This window comes from Gadus macrocephalus, chromosome 8 (assembly GCF_031168955.1).
Source record: "Gadus macrocephalus chromosome 8, ASM3116895v1".
In the NCBI taxonomy this organism is placed as follows: Eukaryota; Metazoa; Chordata; class Actinopteri; order Gadiformes; family Gadidae; genus Gadus; species Gadus macrocephalus.
In genome coordinates, this window is record NC_082389.1 from 15519319 (window position 1) to 15541646 (window position 22328).

At 47.9% G+C, this 22328-nt stretch overlaps 2 protein-coding genes across 3 annotated transcripts in view; one reads left to right on the forward strand and one right to left on the reverse strand.

Moving 5' to 3' along the window:
* The window catches only part of yeats2 (YEATS domain containing 2), a 29359-nt gene extending 14644 nt beyond the window's left edge, over positions 1 to 14715 (forward strand). The window contains exons 17-30 of the mRNA XM_060058889.1: positions 403 to 539; positions 1749 to 1880; positions 3243 to 3611; positions 7365 to 7713; positions 7956 to 8087; positions 8271 to 8414; positions 8557 to 8710; positions 9024 to 9100; positions 9209 to 9288; positions 10438 to 10642; positions 11697 to 11935; positions 12233 to 12307; positions 12510 to 12583; positions 12928 to 14715. Coding sequence (XP_059914872.1) covers positions 403 to 539; positions 1749 to 1880; positions 3243 to 3611; positions 7365 to 7713; positions 7956 to 8087; positions 8271 to 8414; positions 8557 to 8710; positions 9024 to 9100; positions 9209 to 9288; positions 10438 to 10642; positions 11697 to 11935; positions 12233 to 12307; positions 12510 to 12583; positions 12928 to 13036 — 2276 coding nt within the window. The 3' untranslated portion in view covers positions 13037 to 14715. The remainder of the gene's footprint in view (positions 1 to 402; positions 540 to 1748; positions 1881 to 3242; positions 3612 to 7364; positions 7714 to 7955; positions 8088 to 8270; positions 8415 to 8556; positions 8711 to 9023; positions 9101 to 9208; positions 9289 to 10437; positions 10643 to 11696; positions 11936 to 12232; positions 12308 to 12509; positions 12584 to 12927) is intronic.
* A 442-nt stretch (positions 14716 to 15157) lies between these two features.
* map6d1 (MAP6 domain containing 1) lies at positions 15158 to 21573 on the reverse strand. 2 transcript variants are annotated; one of them, XM_060059385.1, is made up of 3 exons: positions 20482 to 21573; positions 19703 to 20027; positions 15158 to 15886 (listed from the first exon to the last, which is right to left on the reverse strand). In XM_060059385.1, exons 1-3 carry the CDS (start codon positions 21033 to 21035, stop codon positions 15803 to 15805), a joined length of 963 nt encoding a protein of 320 aa, XP_059915368.1. In that variant the 5' UTR covers positions 21036 to 21573; the 3' UTR covers positions 15158 to 15802. The 2 variants fall into 2 exon arrangements, with proteins under 2 accessions (XP_059915368.1, XP_059915369.1); XM_060059386.1 differs by having other exon boundaries at positions 15158 to 15939; positions 20482 to 21569.
* Positions 21574 to 22328: the final 755 nt, after the last annotated feature.

The following is a 22328-nucleotide window of genomic DNA, read 5'->3' on the forward strand; positions in this document are numbered from 1 at the left end:
TTTGTATCCGTACAAGTTAGATGACAAATGATTTGACCTTTTAAACTACTTTTCATACGGCACCATTTCAAAACAACACTGGTATGCGACCCAGTTTTTATATCGGTTACAAATCCCCCTGTAATCACCTTTGAAGTTGGACTGAAAGCTCTTTGGCTGCTACACTGCTAAACAGCAGGCATCCTAACTAGTGAGCTGGTCCCTCAAGGTCCTAGATGGAGTTTTAGGGGGCCCATTTCTGTATCAAATTAATTGTCTTAATGTGTATCAATGATTAACTGTGTGTGTGTGTGTGTGTGTGTGTGTGTGTGTGTGTGTGTGTGTGTGTGTGTGTGTGTGTGTGTGTGTGTGTGTGTGTGTGTGTGTGTGTGTGTGTGTGTGTGTGTGTGTGTGTGATCTCAGGCCAGCAGTCCCACGGCAGCTCGTCTACAAGCACAGGTGGATCGCACCCCCCCTCCTCGTCCTCCTCTTCCTCTACCTCCAGCAGCCTGCCGTCAAACCTCTCGTACACGTCGTATATCCTCAAGCAGACCCCCCAGGTACACGCACACGCGCACGGGTGTAAACCAAAGACACGCGCATCAAGTCCCCACTGATTGTAGCCGAAACCTTCTTCCTCAGGGAGGATGGTGTACTACTCTCTAAGGTGCTCCTAGGTGAAATGTTCTGCGTTTGATCCCATTAAGCAAGACGCTTCATACCCACCTGCTGATTAATGACATGTATCTGAATTCATTTAAAGCCTTTTTGTATTAAAACGTCTGATAAGAGGTTGTCCACATTGAAAAATGGTATCACTCAGGCAAGGTGCAAAATCTTGGATTTATGCCTTGGGGAATAAAATGGAGCAGTAGGCAATATTTCTGTAAAAAAACTGTTATCTGTGAGCAGCTTATATAAATCTGATACTCCAATAAAAGTTATCAAATGGTTCAACCCACTGGCAAGAAATCAACTAATCTGAGCAGGTTTTGTAGCTACCTACCAGGAAGATTATTTTCAGAGTCAAGTTCCTGGTCGCCTGCCTTTCTCTGGTCAACTGTGCTAATCTGCCTGTGCATGATTGGTGAAAGTTCAGAGAGTTAACGGCTTGCAAGTTAAGTTGCAAGGGTTAAGGGCAGGGGGGGTTTTCTATACCCTCGGTCTTTCCAAATGATTGTCCGTTAGTGAAACTTCATCTAAATCTAGGCTACCCACCTGCTCCTGTCTTAAGACTCGACACTCTGCATTACATATCTTGTATGCCGTTCCGAGAGTCTTTTCTACAAAGGGCGTTGTTGAAAATTGGACTGTTTCTTACAGCGTGTGGCGATGAAGTCTGGCGTGGTCTTAAATAGATGCATTAAATACAGCGGCTTCGATTCAGCAGACAGCTGTTGAGACAATGCTGTCTGCTTTGAAGCCAACCCGATACAAAGGAGCTGGGGCCCTGCTGACTTTAACTGGGTCGGATGCCGTTTTCGTTTTATTCCGACAGGCTCTCTGTCTGAGCCATGGTTAGCTTGCTTTTTAAAAAAGCAGCGTTGTATGAGATTGTGGGCAGGAAATTGCAAGACAATGTGTAAATTGAGGGGCCAAGTGCATTAAACTGGATAATTTCAAAGTACGGTAGTAAGCCAAACCCTTTTCAAAGCTCATTGAGAAATGACGATATAATAATCCTAGAAAAAAAGGTGGACATTTTTTTAGTGGGGTGTAGCTTGGCATGTGGCCCAATCTAAATGCCTTGTCTTTTTCTCTTTTCCCAGGGCACCTTTTTGGTTGGGCAGCCGGCGCAGGGGTCGGGGAAGCAGGGGGGGTCCAGCTCCTCCAGCTCCTCCCCAGCCACCCAGCAGGCCATCCGGGTGACCGCTGGCCAGAAGGCCGCCATCCTGGCCCAGGTGGGTGTCTGTCTGGGTGTGTGTCTGTCTGGGTGTGTGTCTGTCTGGGTGTGTGTGGGTCTGTGTCTCGGTGTGTGTCTGTCTGGGTGTGTGTCTGTCTGGGCGTGTCGTGTCTGTCTGGGTGTGTGTCTGTCTTGTTGTGTGTCTGTCTGTGGGGGTCTGTGTCTCTGTGTTTGTATGTTTGTTTGTGTTTGTGTGTGTGGTTCTGTTTTGGCTGTGTGGAGGAAGACGAGTTGGACAAAGTTTCCAATGTCTATTCTGTTCTGTATCTTTTGTGTTCATGCAGCCATGCGTCAGTCTTACACGCTACTAATAGCTTAATCACCTCTTCCTCAACTACACAGCCGGCATTTATGAGTTTAGCTCAGACTTTTTAATTATAGCCACGACGGCGGCAATTTGGCCTGATTATTGCTTTACTTTAATGACTGTAGTTCTTGGCAACGGATCAATGTGTAATTTTACCCATCCGCTCACATTGCCAAAAAAGAAAATGGCGTCCGGTTTGTCTCAGTATATTTCCGTTTCCTCTGGCCTCAGGCAGGGTTCTCCCAGCGGGAGGGTTGGTGTCGTGTCCTCAGCCGGCCTAGTACCTGCTTATTAACAGCTTTGCTGTGTGAAGGCACATTTATTTTGAGCACAGTGCCTTCTTTCCCCCTCCGTAGCCGAGTGTAAACCGATCATAAATATCGTTCTGTTTATCCTGCAGCACCGCAGGCAAAGCTGTAGACGACTCAATTTAGAATAAATAAACAACACTCGGTTACAAGTCTGAGTGTGTGTAGGTGTGTGTGTGTGTCTATAGGTGTAAAGGTGTCCTTTAAGCCTCAGCAACCACTTGTGTAGTCCTGGCTTCCCTCTGAGGTGTCTAGCTGGAGGCGGCCTCTTCATCATTTTCCCTAACTCTATTTTGTCTTAAATATAACTTAATTTCTGGTGTTCTCTCCACCATCTGCCCCCTCCCGGAGACCTTTGCCTTGGCTGCTCATACATTAACCAGCGCACACAGGACAACAGTCGCTGTTGGCTTCGCTCAGTGTTGAAGTTTGGGGCGTGAGACTTGAATGGCGTTTTTTAGGGGATGCACATCCCCTAAAAAACCGCTCTGAATAAGCTGGGCTTTATTTAGAGCAGACTTGCAAGAGCCGAGGTTTCTCATGGACGGGATTGCACTTTTATGGGTGCTGACCTACATGCACAAATGGATTAAAACCCACTAAGGGATTGTATCGATTGACTGGGGTTTGAATTGAACGCTGCATCGCTGGCCTCCCATGGACCCCTGGTCTGTGTTGCACCCTGCCCCCCTCACCCCCCCGTTCCCACATTGATTCAGCTCCTCCTCTCCCCAATGATTGGCAGGTGGTGGGCGGCGCCCAGGGCTCCCAGGTGAAGCTGTCGGACGGCTCCGTGAAGGTCGCCTCGACGGCGGGGAGCCACCTGTCCAAGCCGGGGACCACCACGCTGAGGATGACGGGCGGGGTCATCACCGCGGCCAGCTCCACCCCCAGCTCTGTCAGTACCGCCCCCCCGGCCGACCCGCCGCAGGCCAGTCTCTCTCTCTGCCTCTGTCTCGGTCCCTGTCTCTGTGTCTCTGTGTCTGTCTGTGCCCATGGGTCCTTCCTGGCCCTGTCGCTTGATGGAATGACATACCAGACGAGATGGAGCTTATCCAGGGCGAAATGGCCGTCATATATTATTAAATCACAAAACACGCACACATTTTTTCAAGCGTTCCAATAACTGTTATAGTTTGGTAGTGCAATATTCAGTGGAAGGTTAAACCGCCATCTCTTCTGTGCCATCAGATTAGTTGCACACAATCATTAATTTTCCATCCCTGCTAATGCTATGAAATCATCCATGCTCAACGGGCCCCGCTTTACATCTATCTGTTGCTTGTCACATTTTCTCTGCTTGAATGCGTTCAATAGTGGTTAGAGGAACTGGGTGTCTTGATACTTTGAATGTGTTGAATGAATTATATATCCAACAAGGCAGTCAAGTGTTTCCATTCATCAGTCCCTATGTCACCATGTAGTAGTTGTCATCATAACAAGCTAATTCTATGCTGTATTTCCCTTTCTGCATCTGCATTTTGAGTACTTTGGCGACATATGATGTACTCGGTGTGTCGGGGCGATTGTTTCATGTCGTCCATTAACGTGATGCCTTTTGACGCAATCCTAATGGCTTGCTCATTTTACCCCCAATGCGCCTGGAAAATATAATGGGAGTCTGAAGCGTGGTTTAATCATAGACATACATAGAATACGAACATTTGGAAATGGCTGAAATATGTGCCGCTGATGTAATTTCATTTAATGTTGATGACTTTGTATACAGAGATGAATTGATTACATTCAGCAAGTGGAGCTGTCATGGTGGAACCTGGAGCAGGCAGCAGCAAGACAATAACGTACTCAATGGATGTCTGTTGACGCCTACGTATTTAGATATCTAGTAGGTCAACTCGGTAGAGGATGGAACACAAATGGAATTGGGGGTCTTATCTAATCTGTTCAACCGGACCACGCCTAGCATCAGTTTGAATATGTTGTTATGGTAGTAATATGACTGTACCTGCAACTTACTATCGAATTAAGATCTAGACTAGTTTGCCAGTCTACTGCAAACCGCTTGTGTTCCCTTTGACTTGCTTTGACAAATCAGGTGGAGAAACTCCTTTTCCCAAATATCTGACATGGTTTGGATGTACAAAGCAGTGCAGTTATTCTATGACCTGCTTCAATGACAGTATGAGTGATGCGGTCAAAGCACTAAACATGAAGCACTGCACTGATCTCTCTCTCCATTATTCTTCCTGAAGCTTGTGACACAGTCCATCATGTAATGATGGACTGCATGTGAGACTGCCGCTGACGGGACTATGCTCGGGGTTGGTTGGTTTGTGAACTGCCTGACCTGACGCAGCTGGGTAGTGGCAGCTTCTCAGGTGTTGCATGAGGTTTACCCCCAAAGTTCAGTTTTGGGCCCTGTTTTTATGCATGATATATTTCTTTGAATCTCTGATGCGGCAGTTCCTGTTTATGCTAATGACGCCATTGTGTAATGCTGTGCCAGCACTGTTGCATTAGCCTTTAAATCTTTGCAGTTTGCATTTACTATCCTTTGCTATATTTATTATGAAGTCATGTCTTCACCAGCTAAAAATTGTGCTGAATGTGGCGAAAAAAACTAGAAAACAAGATTCATAATATGAAGGGAGGCACAGTAATTCAGCCCGTGCCTGCTTACAGTGTTCGCTATCCGGGCAATGTACCTGACACCGACCCATGGAAGTATTATATTGACCATCTAACAGCAAAAAAAAGAAGGAGCTGAAATTGATTTTAAATCTCGTCTGTCCATCCTTGAGCTGAATATCACTCTCCAGCCTCACTGCATTCACATGTTGGACGCGGTCTATCATGGTGACCCCCCGAGATTCATAGCGGGGAGTGAAGCCCTCGCGCACCGCTGCACACAATACCCCCTTGCTCGCTTGTTCTGGCCCGGCCCGCCTGCCTGACACTATTCATGTGTATTGGCCCTCACTGGTTCCAGTTTATGAGTTTGCCAGCCTTGGCCTGCTCTCTTATCACCTGGTGTGTGTGCAGAAGACAGAAGAACTGCTCATTCAAGAAGTATGCTGATTATTATCTGCTGATTTCTCCTCCTACGCCCCCCCCAATACCATGGGAAGCGCTCTACTTAATTGAGAACACATTCATTTTATGGGTACTTTACTGATCATCTTAACTTTTTACAACCTGCTTACAGTTGATTGCGCGCTCCGTTGTTGAATCTTTTACTGCAGTCGTTGATCAATATTTCAATGGAAGTCTCTTAGCAGTGTGTCCCCCCAGAGCCAGAGCTGTAGGGCACAGAGCAGCTGTTGCCGCAGGTCTGTCTGCTCTGCCACCCACCCCCGAACCCCATCGATACCCCACCTCTCCTAACTACCACCGGGGTTTTTGTTTTTTTTCCTGTGCATTTGTAGTTTTTATTTTTTGTACCGGGCAGTTTTAGTGTTAATTTGTTCTAAAGGTGGCAGGTTTGACTTCAGAAACCCCCTAGAGTGTTTTTAGAGCAATGGCTTGTTGTTTCCATCCATCTCCCTGCTGCAGAATATTGCTTTATTTATTTTTCTGCTGATGCCACTTTTCTGAAAGCACATTTTCAAAGTTCATATTTAAGCGCTGATTAAATGGCAATTTCTGAATAAAACGGCACATTTGGCGATTCTCAAACCGGCGTGTACAGCACTGATTGTTAAATTAAGCACTTTTTATCCTGCTGCTAATTTTCCCTTTATAACGTAATACTTTTTATTATATGTTTAATATATTACAGTTTCAAGTAGACCTTCCAACCCTCTGTCCTGCTGTTCAACGGCTTGTCACGTCTCTAAGCACTAAGCATAAGCGTTTGGTTTGGAGAGCATTTCCGGTCGGTCAGAATAAGAAAGTACAGCCTTTAGTAATAAAAATAATGTCTTCATTAAACCCTGCTGAGTCTATCGTAATGAAACGATTGAGTCGCTAAACTGTCAGTGTTCTGCTTCATTATAAAAGAGGTTGTTGTGTTGAGTTCGCTGTATCAGCAGGGAGGCGGCTTCAGTTTTCAGCCCTCAATACTGGAGAAATATTTGTGTTTTAGTTGATGACTGCAGTCACTGCACCCCTCCAAGCTCAAAAATCGGCAGACTTTGAATGGCTGCTGCAGATGTCTGGTGGCGTTCACAGCGTGGACGTCACGCCAAGGCCCAAACACATTAGCACTGATTAAAGCTTTGCTGTACTTGGCTTTGCCTCATTAAGCCCAGATATGCAGAGGCACCAAATGTCATTGCATTGCACACCGTGGGCAGGGCTCTGTCACAGACCCAGCCCTGTCACGCCCATTGTAGAGAGGCTCAGTGAGACATACCTTTTGACGTCTTTTTATTCTAGGAATTTTGTGGACAATTAAACAAATGAATATTGAGCTGTTGCAGGGTGGAGATGCAAGGCCTCTTTGCACGTCCCCCTCGACCATGTTAATTGGGGTGCTGGGCTGCTGCCAGTGGGAGATGGACTTCATTGTCTCGGTACTGGATTCCATAAACCCAGTGACCTTTTGCGCCTCGCTATGGGAACCGATTTGAGGGGGGGAAAAGGGGGATCTTGGCTCAACCGCAAACACTACACAGCGTGCATCTTTTTGAATCAAGTCAGGTCATGTGTACGTGGTGGTGGTGATAACATTGCTTTCATTGTAGTTTCAAAATCAAACTGTTGCAGAGCAGAAAACCGTTGCCAAGTCATTGGCCGCATAAACGCTCAATACTTGCTCCATACTTGTGTATACCCTTCTTATGTACAGTCAACTCGCAGCGTAACACATGTTAGCTCAACAGCCCAACCCAGAACATCGCTAGGGTAGCGTACCGTAGTAAACATGTATGTTGACTCCTGTGTGTGCGCCGTTCTCCCCTTGCAGACGACGGAGGGCCCCCGGCCGACGCCCCAGCAGCACCACCCCGTCCTGATGGCGGCCAACCAGGCGGCCGTCATCAACGCCGCCAAGAACGCCAGCGCCGCCGCCGCCGCCGCCAGCAGCAGCAGCAGCCTGGCCAAGAGCACGGCGGCCGCCCTGGTCAAGGCCGGGGCGGCCGGCGGGAAGGCGGTGGCGGCGGGGGCTACGGCGCTCACGGTGGCCAAGAGCATCGCCAACATGCCGGTGGTGGGTCCGCCCAAAGGGGCCGGCGGGGGCAAAGGCCCCGGGACGTCCCTGGTCACGGCGGCCTCGCTGGTCAGCAGCATGGCGGCCGGCGGGAAGAGCGGGTCAGGTGGGTCCGCCGCGGCGCTGGTGTGGGTCGGTTTACTGGTGTGCCGGGTGACTAACGTTGACCGGCTGGGGACTGTACCTTGATGGTGAAGCGTGAACGTTATCAGATCTATTTATGCTGACAAAGTGGTTCACTGTTCACAAACCTGAGGAAGGACGAACGAATAATTTGATCCCTAGTAGAAATGCTGCACGTGTGTGATCACGCAGTATTAGACGGCTCACTTCCTGTTTGGTCCTCAGGCATGCTGAAGATCCACCCAGGGAGTTCAGGCGGGTCCCAGCAGACGGTCTTAAGCCTCCCCACCAACCAGCTGAAGCAGCTGGCGGCCGGGGCCGGGGCCATGCCGTCCATACTCATGCCTGTTGGCAAAGGTGAGAGAGAGACGTCACCTAAGCCTGCCTTATTGTCTCTTGGCCGATGGGTCTTAGACGTTGATGCTATTTCTTAAAGAAATTAGAATAGTAGCTTTTATTTTATTTTGTTGCCAGGATTCTAAAAGGTGAGACTGTTGAGGCTTCACGCGTGTGTTTTTCCTTCGTCCTTTGTGTGTGTAGCCGTGTCCAAAGGTCCAGTCCTCAGTGCTCCTCCCTCTTCCTCCTCCACCATCACCCCCTATACTCCTGGAGCCGCCGAGGCTGGAGCCTCCCCCAGTCCTGCCAGCCAGGCCCCCCTACCCTTCACCCTGCCTCTGGCGCAAGGTGAGAGGAGCCCCCCCCCCCTCACACATTACCCCTCCCACCCTGACACTTCCACCCCTGCACCTCCATCATTAATGACGTTGTCTCTGTCCCTCTCCTCTCTCTACGTCTGCCTGTCCGGCTCTCTCTTTCTCCCCCACAGTTAAAACAGAGCCGTGTGCGGCCACGCCCGTCTCGTCCCCCGTTGCCTCCTCCACGTCGGCCCTCCTCCCGCCTGCCGGACCCCCCACCCCCAACGTCGTCGCCACCACCGTCAAGACGGAGCAAGGGCCCGACACCTCGCCGCTAGATCTCAAGTGAGGAACACACACACACACACACACACACACACACACACACACACACACACACACACACACACACACACACACACACACACACACACACACACACACACACACACACACACACACACACACAGAATCACAAATCCTTGGGAAATCCGATCGATAGGTTTTATGTTAAGATCCATAATCCCCACTTGCTCATCCAGGACATGTATCCTTTAAATTCGCTGATAGTTCATCTGGATACAAATCTGCTAGATGCCTTCACAGTAGTGTGTTTGTGTGTGACGGTTGTGGTCGTGTGCGTTGTCTTTGTCCTCAGCACGGAACACGTAGAGACCATGATGCAGCTGCTGACCGCCGTGGTGAAGAAGTTCCCGCTCATCGTGCCGGACAAAAGTATGTGGCCGCTTTCGGCCATCTCCTTGGCAACGAATGTCCATGAGGTGCTTGGTGAGCAGGTGTAATGGGTTTCTCTGTAATCGGTGTGTCTGTCTGTCTGTTTAGCGGAGGACTCCCATCCGTTCTGCGCCTCGTCGGAAGAGCAGTACTACTCGTGGAACATCGGCAAGCGCCGTGCGTCAGAGGTGAGACACACACACAGCGTGCGTGCGTGTATGTGTGTGCGTGTTTATGTGTGTATGCTTTCTTTCAGACAACTCTCATTAAGTGGTTATTAAGCATTAACGGATAAGAACAAATGTACTATAAAGAATGATCGAAGAGTGACGATTGTTTTATGTAAAGTAGGGCTGTGTAATTTCAGATTTCAAGCTTTGGAAATGATCTAGGATTCTGAAGATATATTAGACTAATAAATAGCATTAACCAATGCAGTATCTTTCCCTGCTGAAGAGGATTATCTCCTTGTAATTGTGTCTATTATACTGTTGATCATGATGCAGATCAGAGAATTCACTTCCAGTTGTGCTTGTGTGTCTGTAAAGATGACGGGTATGCAAGCTGAAAGATAAAACGAATATCCCAAGCATTCTTTCTCCCTTGTTTTGGGCAGTGCAGTGAAGAAGAGAGAAGGATTTGTCTTAAAATATGCTGAAACGGAAAGTCTGATTTAATTTAAAAAAACTTCACACGTCGCACCCATTCTTGTGAACGCTGTGCTGCTCCTCTACGGCTCGCTCGCCACGACACGGTGCGGGGGGATTAAAGTGTGGAAGACTCAAACCCTGTGTGACAGTATCGGTGTCGCCTGTTATTAGAGTGTCTGGGCCCCGGCAGCCCTTGATTGGCAGTAGCAAATTGTATTGTCTGGCGCCTCCTCGTCTCTGTGTACCAGGGGCCGCGTGTGCAGTATTCCACCACATCGAATCAGCAGGCTTTCTGCTTGCCTTGTGCCTTTGCTGTTCCCGTGCAGCCGCACATTTGCCTCGCCCATGCCCATGCCGCTGTTCATAACGGCTTCATCGCCAGGTCCCTGTAAAGCTGTCTCTCTTCCTGTCCTCACAAGCCCCTCTGGTCCCAGGCTCTGTTCCCTGACAGCCAAGGGGGTCTCCAGGCTGTCTCTGTCTGCACACGACTAATTCATCATTCACCTCACTTAAAAGCGAGTCATTATACAAAGGATCAGGACAAGGCGATGCCTGGATGAGGAGTGGTTTTTCGCTCCACTGCAAAGCAGTTTTTAAGGGTGTGTCTGTATATTGTGTGCAGAGTGTGCTGCCTCAGCGCGTCATGTGTAGTTGACTGAGGGAGACGTTGTCCGTGGTGTGCTTCAGCTCCAGCGGGCGGTGGCCGTGAAGCGCGTGGTCCAGGATGTGCTGGACCGCTCGCCCCGGCTTCAGGCCCTGACCCCGCCCAAGACCCGGGAGGTGGTCCAGTGGTGCCGGCAGAGGGGGTACACCCCGCCGGACCCCGAGCCCCAGCGCCGGGACGACGAGGAGTCCATGGAGGACATCCTCACGCAGATAGACAGCGAGCCTGGTGAGTCCCCAGCCGCCGGCGTCAGAGGGTCAAGTTGTTATGGTTTTCACATGGACTGAGTCGTCGCAGAAACCGGTTTGTCCCAAATCAACGCCCTAAAACACGATACTAGAGTATCACAGGTAACGACTCAAGAGACTACTGCTGCGCTCGAATCCCATACAGCTAACAATAGCATGTACAATCAGAGTTGTGGCAAAAAGTCCAAAGGGCTTTGAAATAATCTGGTTTTGTTCTGTAAAGAACTTTGCAGCAGCCTGCTTTCGAAAGGTCATTATGATTACATGGCTGGAAAATATATGGGCTGAAGAATCGGATTGTATGGGAGCTGCTTGTTTAATGGTTGCGGACACCCACCGTTAAAGGCCTCATCAAGCCGTCCTAATGAGTGTGTGAGCAGGCTGGGCCAGGCAGCCTTCACTGTGTAGCTGCTGTTCACAGGTAGGGCAGCTAATTAGACGTACGCTTTGGTGATGGACAGGACTGCAAAGTTTGGTGACTCAACCCCCTTGCATAAGAGTGTACGACTCATCACTACCTACCCGTGATGGCTATCTCTCTCTGGCTATCTGTCTGTCTCTCCGTCTCTCCACTGCACCATGTGGCAGAGAGGGTAGAAACAAGGCTCTATTTAAATCAGTGTTGCTGCCTTGACATTCTACCGAAGCTCTTCTGTAGTTTGACGCCCACACTTCAAACCGGCGCGCATCCAGAAAGCAGATGTGTAAGCTTGGCCAGATATTTTGTATTTACATGCTAATGAAGCTCAATTATTCTCTCTCCATCGCCACATTTCTCTCTCTCTCTACCTTTTGTACCGCTCTGTACCTCTCGTACTACCTCTGCCTCCCGTACTCTCTCACCCACTCACCAACTCACTCCCACTTCTCAATTTTATTATTCTCCATTTCCACCCCTCCCACCTCCTCTCCCTCCCATGTCCTTTCCTTCATTTCCTTTTGCTTTTGCTTTCTCCCCCCTCCCCCCGTGCCCTCCCTCCCCCTCCCCCCCCCCCCCCCCCCCCATGCCCCCCCCCCCTGTGTCGCGGCTGCAGAGTGTCCGTGCACACTGGGCAGCAGTGAGGAGCTCCTGCAGCGGGTGGAGCAGATGCAGGCACTGCTGAAGAAGGAGCCCGAGGAGCCCGACAACGAGATTGTGGATATCGTCACGGTGACGCCGGCCTGCCACCGGCTCAAGGAGGTCAAGGAGGAGGAGCCGGAGTCGGACCCCGAGCCCAGGTTCTTCCTGGGCCCCTCCCCCTCGGACCAGTTCATCCAGGAGACGGCGCAGCAGGTGAGCCGCGGCCACCAGCTAGCTCTGGTGCAGGACTGCTCTTTAGGAGAGTGCGTGTTGGATCGAAGCCGCCCTACTGTTGCCACTGATTAATTCCACCTATCTCAGCCCACGGTGGGTTTGGCTTAGAACTTAAATATAGTTTTTTGTTTTGTTGATTCTGCATCAAAACTGACACGCCTCCAATTACCTCTTCCATCTTTTCAATCACGTATTTGAAAATAATACATCAGATCCCCCCCCAAGCACCTTGTATGTGATTCCTTATTGAGGCCTAACCCCTCCCTCCCCCTTCAGATCGGTGTGGCCTTCCAGCCGGTGGAGGTGGAGAAGAACGTGTTCGCCCCGCTGGTGGAGGCCATGATCCTCAAGGTGCGTGTTGTGACTGCCGTGACGGGAGACCGGAGCCCCGCCCCCTATATCCCTGACCTCACCCCCACCTGACCTCCATCACCATGACGGACACGAACCCACGATTGTGCATGACTCCACTAAGACCATGCATCGCCTTGAACTGTGCAGGGTAAAGGATAGGGTTGGTGAGCTGATGGTGTGTGTGTCTGTCACTCCCCAGGCGACAGAGCAATTTGCGAGTGACATCCTGAGAGAGGCCTTGGCCGGGGCGCACGCTAAATCTCCCCAGAACAGGTGAGATGTGGCTCGGGCGCTGTTGTCCTTCTCTAGTGATCAACCGTCCGCTATTACCTCCTACGTCGTCGTCGTCTGCTGCTGCTGTTTTGGTTTTGGTTTCATCACAAGGTGACAAGGGGACAGGATTTATACCAACAATCCCTTAAATGCACACATTGTGTCTGAACAACAAAGATAATCTGCCCGTTGTTACTTTTTGTTAGGTCCTTGAAGAGTACACTACTAAAATATTCGTTATTTCCTAAAAATCCTCCTCTGCGGTAATCTTCAGACCCGGATCATTCTCATTGATTAGGCGGCTGAGCCCTTGGTTCTCATTGGTCCTCGCTCATGTCTTGCAGGGTTCCCAGGGAGATCAGCGCCAGTAACCTGCACCAGGCTGCAAGCAGTATCCCCACCTGTGACTTCCTCACCAACATCCACATGGGCTACCTGTCCAAAGACGACTGACAAGCCCCCGCCCACCATCACTTCACCCTTTGAACCTAAACCAGGAATGACTAAGACACACAAACGGACTGTCGAGAGACACACACGCGTGTGTGTGTGTGTGCGTGTCCCACTTGATTCTGCTCAACAGCTGCAGAAGTTGTGAAACACTTGGAACTGACGAAAGAAACCAACTACAAAACCATTTCCCTGTTGCTAATTGTCACTGCAGGGGGCAGGGCTATGTACCATGGGGGGGCAATCGTGTAAAGCTCTTCACCTCAACAACCAATCAGGGGCACTCAATAGACTTTAACTGTACACAACGAGACAGACGATATGGAGTTGGGATAAAAAGCTGCATAACCGTTGGCCTCCATGGGTGACTTTGACTGCTTTATGGACATCAGACAAACACTAGCAGTACTGTATTCACTCGTTGACTGTAAAAGGGCTCTGCTTTTCCTTTTCATAACTGCCACATGGAACGATGTCACATTACCTGTTTAGAGTAGAGGAGAACTGTTGTTTTAGTCCATATCCATGGGAGAAGGGAAGTGTTTTGGGGACGTGTGTCTTATACATTTGGATTTAATTTATTTGTTCTCCCCTCACGATCACGCACATTATATCAAGATTATTGTGGTGAAACGTGTGGAAGGTCTGTTACTGGCCATGTCGGTTGACAGCTGATATAGATTATGGTTGAGAGCATTTCCTAGTTAGGAATTATTGGCATTTCCTAATGTAGTGATGAGTTTAAGTGATGTTGTTTTTCATGGGCAACCATCGATCTGGAACTACGAGCATGTTATGGCATGCCTCATTCTAGAGACGCCTCTCTGGCATCCATGGTTACTGGACATGATGGGCTAGCAATGCTATGATTGTGAGTCTGTATGAATGGCAGTGAGTTGTCCGGGATGGGCCAGTGATGCTTGCACAGTGTTAGGTTTTTATGTGCGGTAGCTTACTCTAAACAGAGTGTTATCTGTCGAAAAGAGAAAATCTATGCTCTTCAGCCTTTACTTGCAACACAGGCCTGATAGAAATGTCACATATACCTAACGAAACCGTCAGCTAAACAATTTAATTATTAACTATTACTGAGGCTGCTGGCTAACTTCTGCAGTCCATGGAATAAGCCACTTAACAAGTCCTACTGTTAATGGTGGGTGGGTGTGTGTGTGTGTGTGTGCGTGTGTGCGTGCGTGCGTGCGTGCTCTCCATAACTAATGAGGTTTGAAGGTCAGTGAAAACTCATTTTTTTTTAAGTATTTTTAGCACCCTAATGTATCACCCATAACCTGTACCCAGTGTATATGATCAAGATAACGCAGATGAAGGCATTCTGACTCTTATTTTTATACCGATGCGCGCCAGCAGTGATGTCCTCATGGTAATGTAGGTGTGTGTGAGTGTCAGGTGATCAGTTGAGTGTCGGCTGTATGTTGTTGCTGAGTGTTGCTGATGGTCGAGACCTTGTGTTAGGGGATTGTGGGGTGGGATTAATATTTGTATTACGTTAATATGTGAATGGGGGGAGAGTTGTGGGCTTGGTGATCGTCCCATGTTTTGACCGAGTTTGTGTGGAAAATACCTGTGAAAAGAACAGTGTATTTTCTTTCTTTTCATTTTTCAGTGCACAAATCTAATAATCCATATTCTTGTAATAAAAAAAGTAAAAACCTCTTGTTAAAGGAAGTGTTGCGTGTTTAACTACACTCTTTAACATTTATGTGTTTTAAATCAGTTAAGATAAGATAGGATTGTTAATGCCGACTGAGGGAGATGGATGTAAAATTGGTAAAACCAGGCATGGTTGTGTATAGGAAACCTAGATTAAGCTCTCATGGTATTTCTCTCTAAAGGTTCTGCTTAAAGGTCCCATGACCTTGGGTCACCTTAGGTGACCTTGGGTGTCTTGAAAGGCGCCTCTAAATGAAATGTATTATTATTATTATTATTATGACATGCCACCAAGTGTTTTGAAAATCTGCCACTTATGACATCACAAGTGGGCGTGTCCACCCAGATATTCAAAACGGCTAGTGGCTAATCACACTCACACCTGGAGGAATGTCATAGGATCTTTAAAATGTGTATTTTAACTGTGTCCAAAATAATGGCAAAGATGGCACATTTCTCACATATTTCCCTTTTAATTTTTTAAACAACAAATTTACAAAATCATAGATGGAACCGTACTTTTTCAAAAGTGTAAACTAATGAAATATAACCTAAATATTTTACATATTTTTTCCGCTAATAAAATACTACCAGGTTTCTTGACGCTAAAGGGCAACAAAGTGCATTGAGCATAACACAAACCAGGACGTATGCACATTTTTTTTTGTATTTTTTACAGCAGATCAACCAACCATCCACAAGAAACTGACATTTAATCAATCAGGTGCACACACACACATACACATACAAGAACTACACACCAACACGCGGAGCAGCCATGGAGTCGTGCGCCAACCAAGCTGATGCGACAAAGAAAATGTTAATGAATGTTTGTTTTTCTTTTCTCAAACTATTCCCTAACATGCATATTTAAATACCACAGACGGTAGTAGCAGAACATATCAGGAAAGGATTTGCTTTTCATTCATTCTGTGCTGAATCCTGAAGAGGCGACAGACCTCAACAGACAATCCCCCCCCACCCCCACCCCCCACTGGCTCACACTATACAGTCCCAGCCTACAGTCCCCCTTGCATAGATTAATAATGGTGTGTGGAATGAACGGAGGACAATTCTTCCTTGTTGGTGCGGGGGATCTCAGCCGGCCGGAGCGGATTGGCTGGTGCTCGTTGTTTTCTGTGGTGTTTCTATGTCGGTCAGATGTTGAAGACTCGGGAGCCACTATGAGAAAGAGCGGAGGGGTTTGGAGACGGCTTAGTCCTCACGAGGTTGTCCTGTCAAAACACACACACACACATTTAGATACTGAGTGAATACAAGAGAGCGGAAGCACATCAGAGAAGCAAGGTTAACTTGGGTCTGTTGGGTGTGCTGATGCAGTAGAAAAGTAGAATCGTGACTATAGGGCTTGGGGAATTGATGATCACGTGGTAGACTCAGTCTGCCGGCTTGGCATGCCAGCCAAGCCGTCCAAGACCATCATCTCTGATGTCTGACAACACACATGCATTTCTGCTTGGTCAACACGAGCTGCGGCAGTAGCTAGTCAGTGCGTCAGTAGTGACCTCAGTGGAGGCCTGGTCAGTGTCTGGCGAGGTGGAACTGTGCTGATCTGAATCACATCACAAAACTTTAGTGCGTTTGTTTTGTGACCTCTCTCCTTGTTGCAGATGGGGGGTTAGTGTGCGTCATCTATATTTGTCTAGCTCATACTATAATTTTGGTTGTATCCCTCAGACTATATGGGTCATAAAACTTTACCATTACTTTTGCAAATACATAAATACTCAAGTAACATTTCTCTAATTTCCTCTAAATATTTGTCAATTTAAAATGACTTAATCAGTGCTTATTTTTATTAGTAGTAAAATGTATACTATTCTAAATTGCTGGTTTACATAGGTACACTGTAAAGCCCAGTGATTCCAATGTTCCAGCTGGATCTGTGTGATTACACACCATGCACCAGAAGGGGAAATCACTGCATATTATAGGTTAAAGGACATTTTTCAAGTTGCTGCGGGATAGTGTGTCAGTGTGTGTGAGTATGCACCGTCTTATCTCCTCTCACTCACACACTCACACACACACACCCACACTTGTTTGTGCTCTTCAAATGTTCCTCCTTCTAAATGAGATTCTCGCTCAAGAGTAGTGCAACATCACATTTCAGCAGAGAGGCACATAAATCCATCCTCTGTTCTTACTCACTTTATCTCTTTTCGTCCCCCCTTCTAAATGTCTATCGGCATGAGTTTGGTCACATCTCTTTTTCCTCTGTATCTCTCTCACTCTCACTCTTGCTCTCTATTCTCTCTCTCTCTCTCTCTCTCTCTCTCTCTCTCTCTCTCTCTCTCTCTCTCTCTCTCTCTCTCTCTCTCTCTCTCTCTCTCTCTCTCTCTCTCTCTCTTGTCCCAGGCAGCGTGGGAAACGCGAGAGGCTCCCGGGGAAAAGAACAGAGCGAGGGGAGGGAAAGGAGAAGGAGAAAGTGAAGGAGTGTGTGTAGGGAGGAAGGGAGGACACCAAACAAAGAAAAAGCTGGTTGGGCTTGAGAGGGGGGGAGGGGCGAGGGGGTCCTGAATCATGATGGGGAGAGAGAAAGGGGGGTGAAAGAGGGGAAGAGGATGCGGGATCTTCTTCCTTTGCATGTAAGCCGCGTTGCAGTCAGCAGTATCGACCCTGGAGGCAGCGTAACACGACTCATCTCATAGAGCGAGGAGCGTTTCCTTGGACTGAGTTCTGGGAGAGCATTTCCGAACGTAAGCCCTTTATCAACGGGCTTGCAAAGACACACTACGGAAAGAAAATGCTGCGATACTCATTCTGTTGACAAAACGAATGGCCTGTTCCCAACCACTCTCTGCCTGTCCACGACACATAGTGGTGATTACACAGTACAATACACACCCAATGGGCTTCTAAATCAGTCTGCCTGAGTTTTCTGTCAGGTGTTAAAATACACTGTTACTGGCACTCGTTTCACATCCCACAATCCCTTGCAGCAGCATCCCTTAGCATTTAGCGGATTAAAGGAAACATGCCAAGTTTGCCCATAACAAATGTATTTGTGGTGTTGGACCAATATAGACTATTTATTCAGTCAGTGTGAATTCAATCTGGCAAATTGTTCATAAGAGTAATGAGGTGTTAATCTCTTGAAGCCTCAACCCTTCCGTTATGGAAAGCTCATTGAGTCTGAGGATGTCGTTGCTAAACCTGAGTCATGGAGGGGGGGGGGGGGGGGAGTTCAGCCACGGTTCAATGCTGGTTCAAGGTTAGCAGTTGTGTTTGTGTACTGTGTTGTTTTTTTAAACACATCAATAGAAACTCATGCTGTGCCCTGCCTCACGCACACATGCAGGCACGCACAATGGCAAACCAAAGTGGTACGTGACACGCTGGTGGGGGTGACAGTAATGAGTCGGGCCCCCGGAAAGGTTGCTGCTGTCTGGGGCCGATTATTATAGCTCAGAGGCAGTTCACCAGTCTGGAATTAGTGGGATGTATTGACTGAGGCACCCTAGACATTTGACTGAGTTAGGGTGAGGTTAGTGTATGGAGAAAGGCTTAACACTTCCTACCGATAGGCACCGGGTTTGATCCCCAGCATCCATACTTTCAATACTTAATGCGCTGAACTTCCTCCTGACCTACATGCAGCTGAAGGCACTTTTGACATTGCTTTGGATTTAGAATTTTTAGAACATAACAAAGTTATAAAGTCGATGCAGGTTTTTTGTGATTTGAAGCGTACATGTTGAAAGAATGGGGTAAAGGATTGTGGTGTATTAAGCGTGGTTCTGTTGGATGTGATCTGTAGAGGACTCTGGTTCTACAGCTTTGCAGGAGAGCGCATCCTATCTTTTTTGGAGTTGGAGGAGTGAATCGGCACTCTCTCAACTGGGGCAGGGGTATTAATACACGGTGTGACCTGCAAATGACACCAATCATCCAGCATCACAGTCAGAACACAGGGACCATGGCTGAATCAGGCGGAGCCACTCAGACTGCGTACACACAATACAACACAACGCAATACAAAATAATGCAGTAAGCATCTCTGTAACTGTTCCACAACATTTCGTTAGAAATATGTTTTTAAAGGAGACACTGGTCATGAAAGCAAGATTGGCGACTAGCTTCTACAGGTTACAACCCTTTACTGACAGATTGCTAGGGAGACTATAATCTTTCCTCACAGTTTCACTACAGCCACCATCAGCTACGGACGGACGGGGCTGTCGGAGCGGTGAGCTCACGGTAATCTCCTCAGAAAAAAGAAAAGGTCACAGTGTATCTGGTCATATTTATTAGTGCTCGGCCTCTAAAGCAAAATCCTCTTTGCCCTCGTTGTCCTGTACGATTTCACTGAGGTCCCATTTAATCTAGCCCCCCCTCCATCCACTGTCCACCCAGATCAGCTTCCGCCTGAGAACACACAAAACAAATCTGGGCCAAAGATTTGTAAAATCTAGCATAACTATTTGCTTGATTTCCTTTTTCCCTCTCGTCACGGCGGCAGGCAGCCCCCTTTTGTAACTTTCCAGGTCGGAGCGGAACAGGGGAACCGATGGAGCGTTACCTAATGCAGGGAGCTGGCCTGCTTTCAAACAGCTGGGTCACTTTGAGCCGCGTGGAGGGACTGTAGCACTTCTCTAAAGACGACTCAAGGCCCGCAGGCTACCGCGGCCCACCTGGGAGATCATGGTGGGCCGATGACGATGAGGAGCAGGCTGCGATTCAAACTCATTGAACCTCCTGCAAAAAATAAACCCACCTTTTGACCCTTTAGTTGAATACAGCGTAAATAGCTTCTATCGGTTTTGGCTTTTTCAGGCAGTAAATGCCAGCGCCGTGTTCCTGAGGAAGAAGTTGTGTTGTTTTTGGCAATGTCCTTTCATACAGTTTTCAAAGACCTTTTCAATTGATGTGACATTCAAAAAGAAAGAAAATAACATGAAATAGCAGGGCATGAAGGACAGCCAATAGAAAGGTGTTTTTTGTTTCCAAGAACGAAAAGTCCCTCTTTGTGCTCACCTCTGTGCTGAGGTCGTTCCTCTCGGAGAGTTGGTTCTGCCTGAGGCCGGGGGGGGCTGCTGATCCAGTACGCCCGCTCTGGAGGAGAGGGGTCAGGGTCGGTGTGCAGGGCTGCATCACAGAGCCAGGCGGTGCAGCGGGGACGCTGGTGGTGGTGGTGGGGACGGAGGGGGTGGGCCGGTGGCTCTCCCCGCTGAAGGCAGCCTGGTAGCTGGTCTCAGGAGTCAGCTGGCCCGCCTGGCCCTGGGAGCCCACGTAGGGAGAGGACTGGCTCCTCCTGGTGCTCTTGGCTGGTTTGGCCCCTGACCACTCTCTGTACTCTTGTCTGGTGGAAGGGAATGGCAGATGTTAAACAATCATATTTTCGTTTTATTGGTTTCTGAAGCAGGGGGGGGGGGGGGGTTAGGGGGTTTATGATGGATGATTAAGCCTATGTACGCTGATGATAGATGATGATTGAACAGTTTACAACCAGAACTGTTACCATTTGCATCTTTAGCCAAGCCACTAGCGCATCTTCAATACCAGCTAGCCCAGTTAACAGTGGGAAGTAATTAATAATGAATGATTGCATCTAATTAATCATCAACTGAAGCAGATGCATAACCTCGCCATGTTGTCTTGCAGTGGATTAGGTAACTGGCTGTGCTAAATAGTCAATTTCAGCACTAGGATATTCATTTAGTTGGTAATGCAAAGACGGTGTGCAAAGCGACAGCTTCTACAATTCAAATGTGTGGTTCTGAAAGGACAGCGTTTGAAGAGAAACATGAGACAACCTGTATGAACTGGTACTGGCACTTGCTGCGTTTTGCGGTTCCGCCAACTTTTGGCCCCTTCCCCCCTCGTCCCTACGCCCCTGTGCAGGCTGACTGCCGGCGGCATTGTGACTGGGGTGACTGTTTACTGGACTGTCCGCCACAGTGGCTGACCTGTTGCCTCCGTTACTAATCCAAGGGAAATTGTCCTTTCTGGGAACGGGCCAGGGTTTGAAATCCTGCGTGTATTGCGTAACAGTGGGAAAAGGCACGACGGGTGGATGGTAGTCTTCCCGGGGCTTGTAACCGAGCTCACGGCGACCCCTGAACGACTCCCGACTGGTCCCGATGTCATCGATGAGTGCCAGGGGGGGTCCACCACGGTGGTCCTGGGTGAGGGAGCTGCTGCTCCTGTGGATTCGGTCCGTGGGCACTTGTTTGGTGACGGATCGCACCTCCTGCTCCGCGATGTCGGAATAGTTTTGGATGGTGAGCGGAACCGAGAGATCGGATTTGTCAAACTGGTTCCAGAACCGAGCCAAACAGCAGACTCTACTGATGCACGGCCAAGCCATCACCGGTTGTAGTTTTACTAAAAAACGACAATAAATGAAGAAAATAAAACAAATTGAAGAAAAAAAAAGAGTAGTACGAAAACCAGAGATCAAACCTTGCGTTGAAATATTCCCCAGACTTTGGCATGCAGGTCCATCCCTGTAGGAGATCGAACAGCGTACTGTTCAGCCCATGTCACAGCACCCAAATGCCAGCAGGATGAAAAAAAAAAAAAAAAACAACTGAGCACATCGCGCACAATCTGTCCGGGACAGTCAATGAACAGACCCCCTCTCGCTGTCTGTGCTGGCGATCCGTCTTATCGGCTGGAACATGTAATAGAGTCTACGCTGTTTTTTTCCCCCGTGCTTGTTGCGTTATTTTTCTCCCTAGAATCAAATTTCATATCAAAATAAATTATCACATGCCAAATGACTAGTGAGCAGCAGTTATGTTAATTATAGTTCCACACCACAGGTGTCAGTTGTCGTTATGGTTGCAATGGGACTGCTGAGCTGGTGGTGGGGTGTATAGAAGGTATGGGTGCCCCCAATAATTTCATACAGCCCAGTGCACTGCATTTCTAAAGCTGATTCAGAAGTGTCAGATGTGTAAAGCTGTAGCTCAAAGAGCTGCCATGAAAATCTGGTCTTTGTTAATATATAGACCTAGACATATTGACAGATAAGAACAAACTTGATTTTTGTTTTTCACACATTTCTTATTGGCTTATGAATGCATTATGTCCCATAATATGTAATCCACTACATTTTAAACGTTTGTTGTGTACAGCAGTAGACCAACCAATCTTGGATAGTCTTACAATATTAACGTTTTGAAACAGATGGAATGTAACTCAATCTACTTTGGCAGAATAATATTATATTTATCTTTGTTGGATTATCTAACGTTGAGGTAAAGAGATGACAACTGGCCGTCAGATACTACCATCTGCTGGAGGAACGAAAACATTACATCCATCCATGCAAGGTCCATCGACTTAACTTCAATGTTGGAATGTGACTGGTCAGTGGGCACACATATACCAATACACCTAATGGTCAACTTTCCCGACAGTGCTTCAGCGCATATGTATCCAGTATTCTGGTCAGTAAGGAATGGGACTAGATACAGTTGCTGTAAAATAAGGAGTGGCTACTTTTAAGGAAACTAGGTTTGTGAAGCCGTTGGATATTCTACTGCCTGATGGCTGTATATGTAATTCATCCTTATTGCCTATTCAGAAACATAAAGTCTGAAGCTTTATTCATGTCATGCTGCTAAAAGTCAGACTGAAAAAAATGTAGACGATA

Bases quoted from the DNA above. Each gene is read 5' to 3' on its own strand.
- map6d1 (XM_060059385.1), bottom strand. From the start codon at position 21,035: ATGGCTTGGCCGTGCATCAGTAGAGTCTGCTGTTTGGCTCGGTTCTGG. The intron at 20,028-20,481 runs GTTGTCTCATGT...CCCTTCCACCAG, and splicing joins GCCAGTACCAGTTCATACAG to ACAAGAGTACAGAGAGTGGT. The intron at 15,887-19,702 runs GTGAGCACAAAG...TCTTTCTCATAG, and splicing joins GGAACGACCTCAGCACAGAG to TGGCTCCCGAGTCTTCAACA.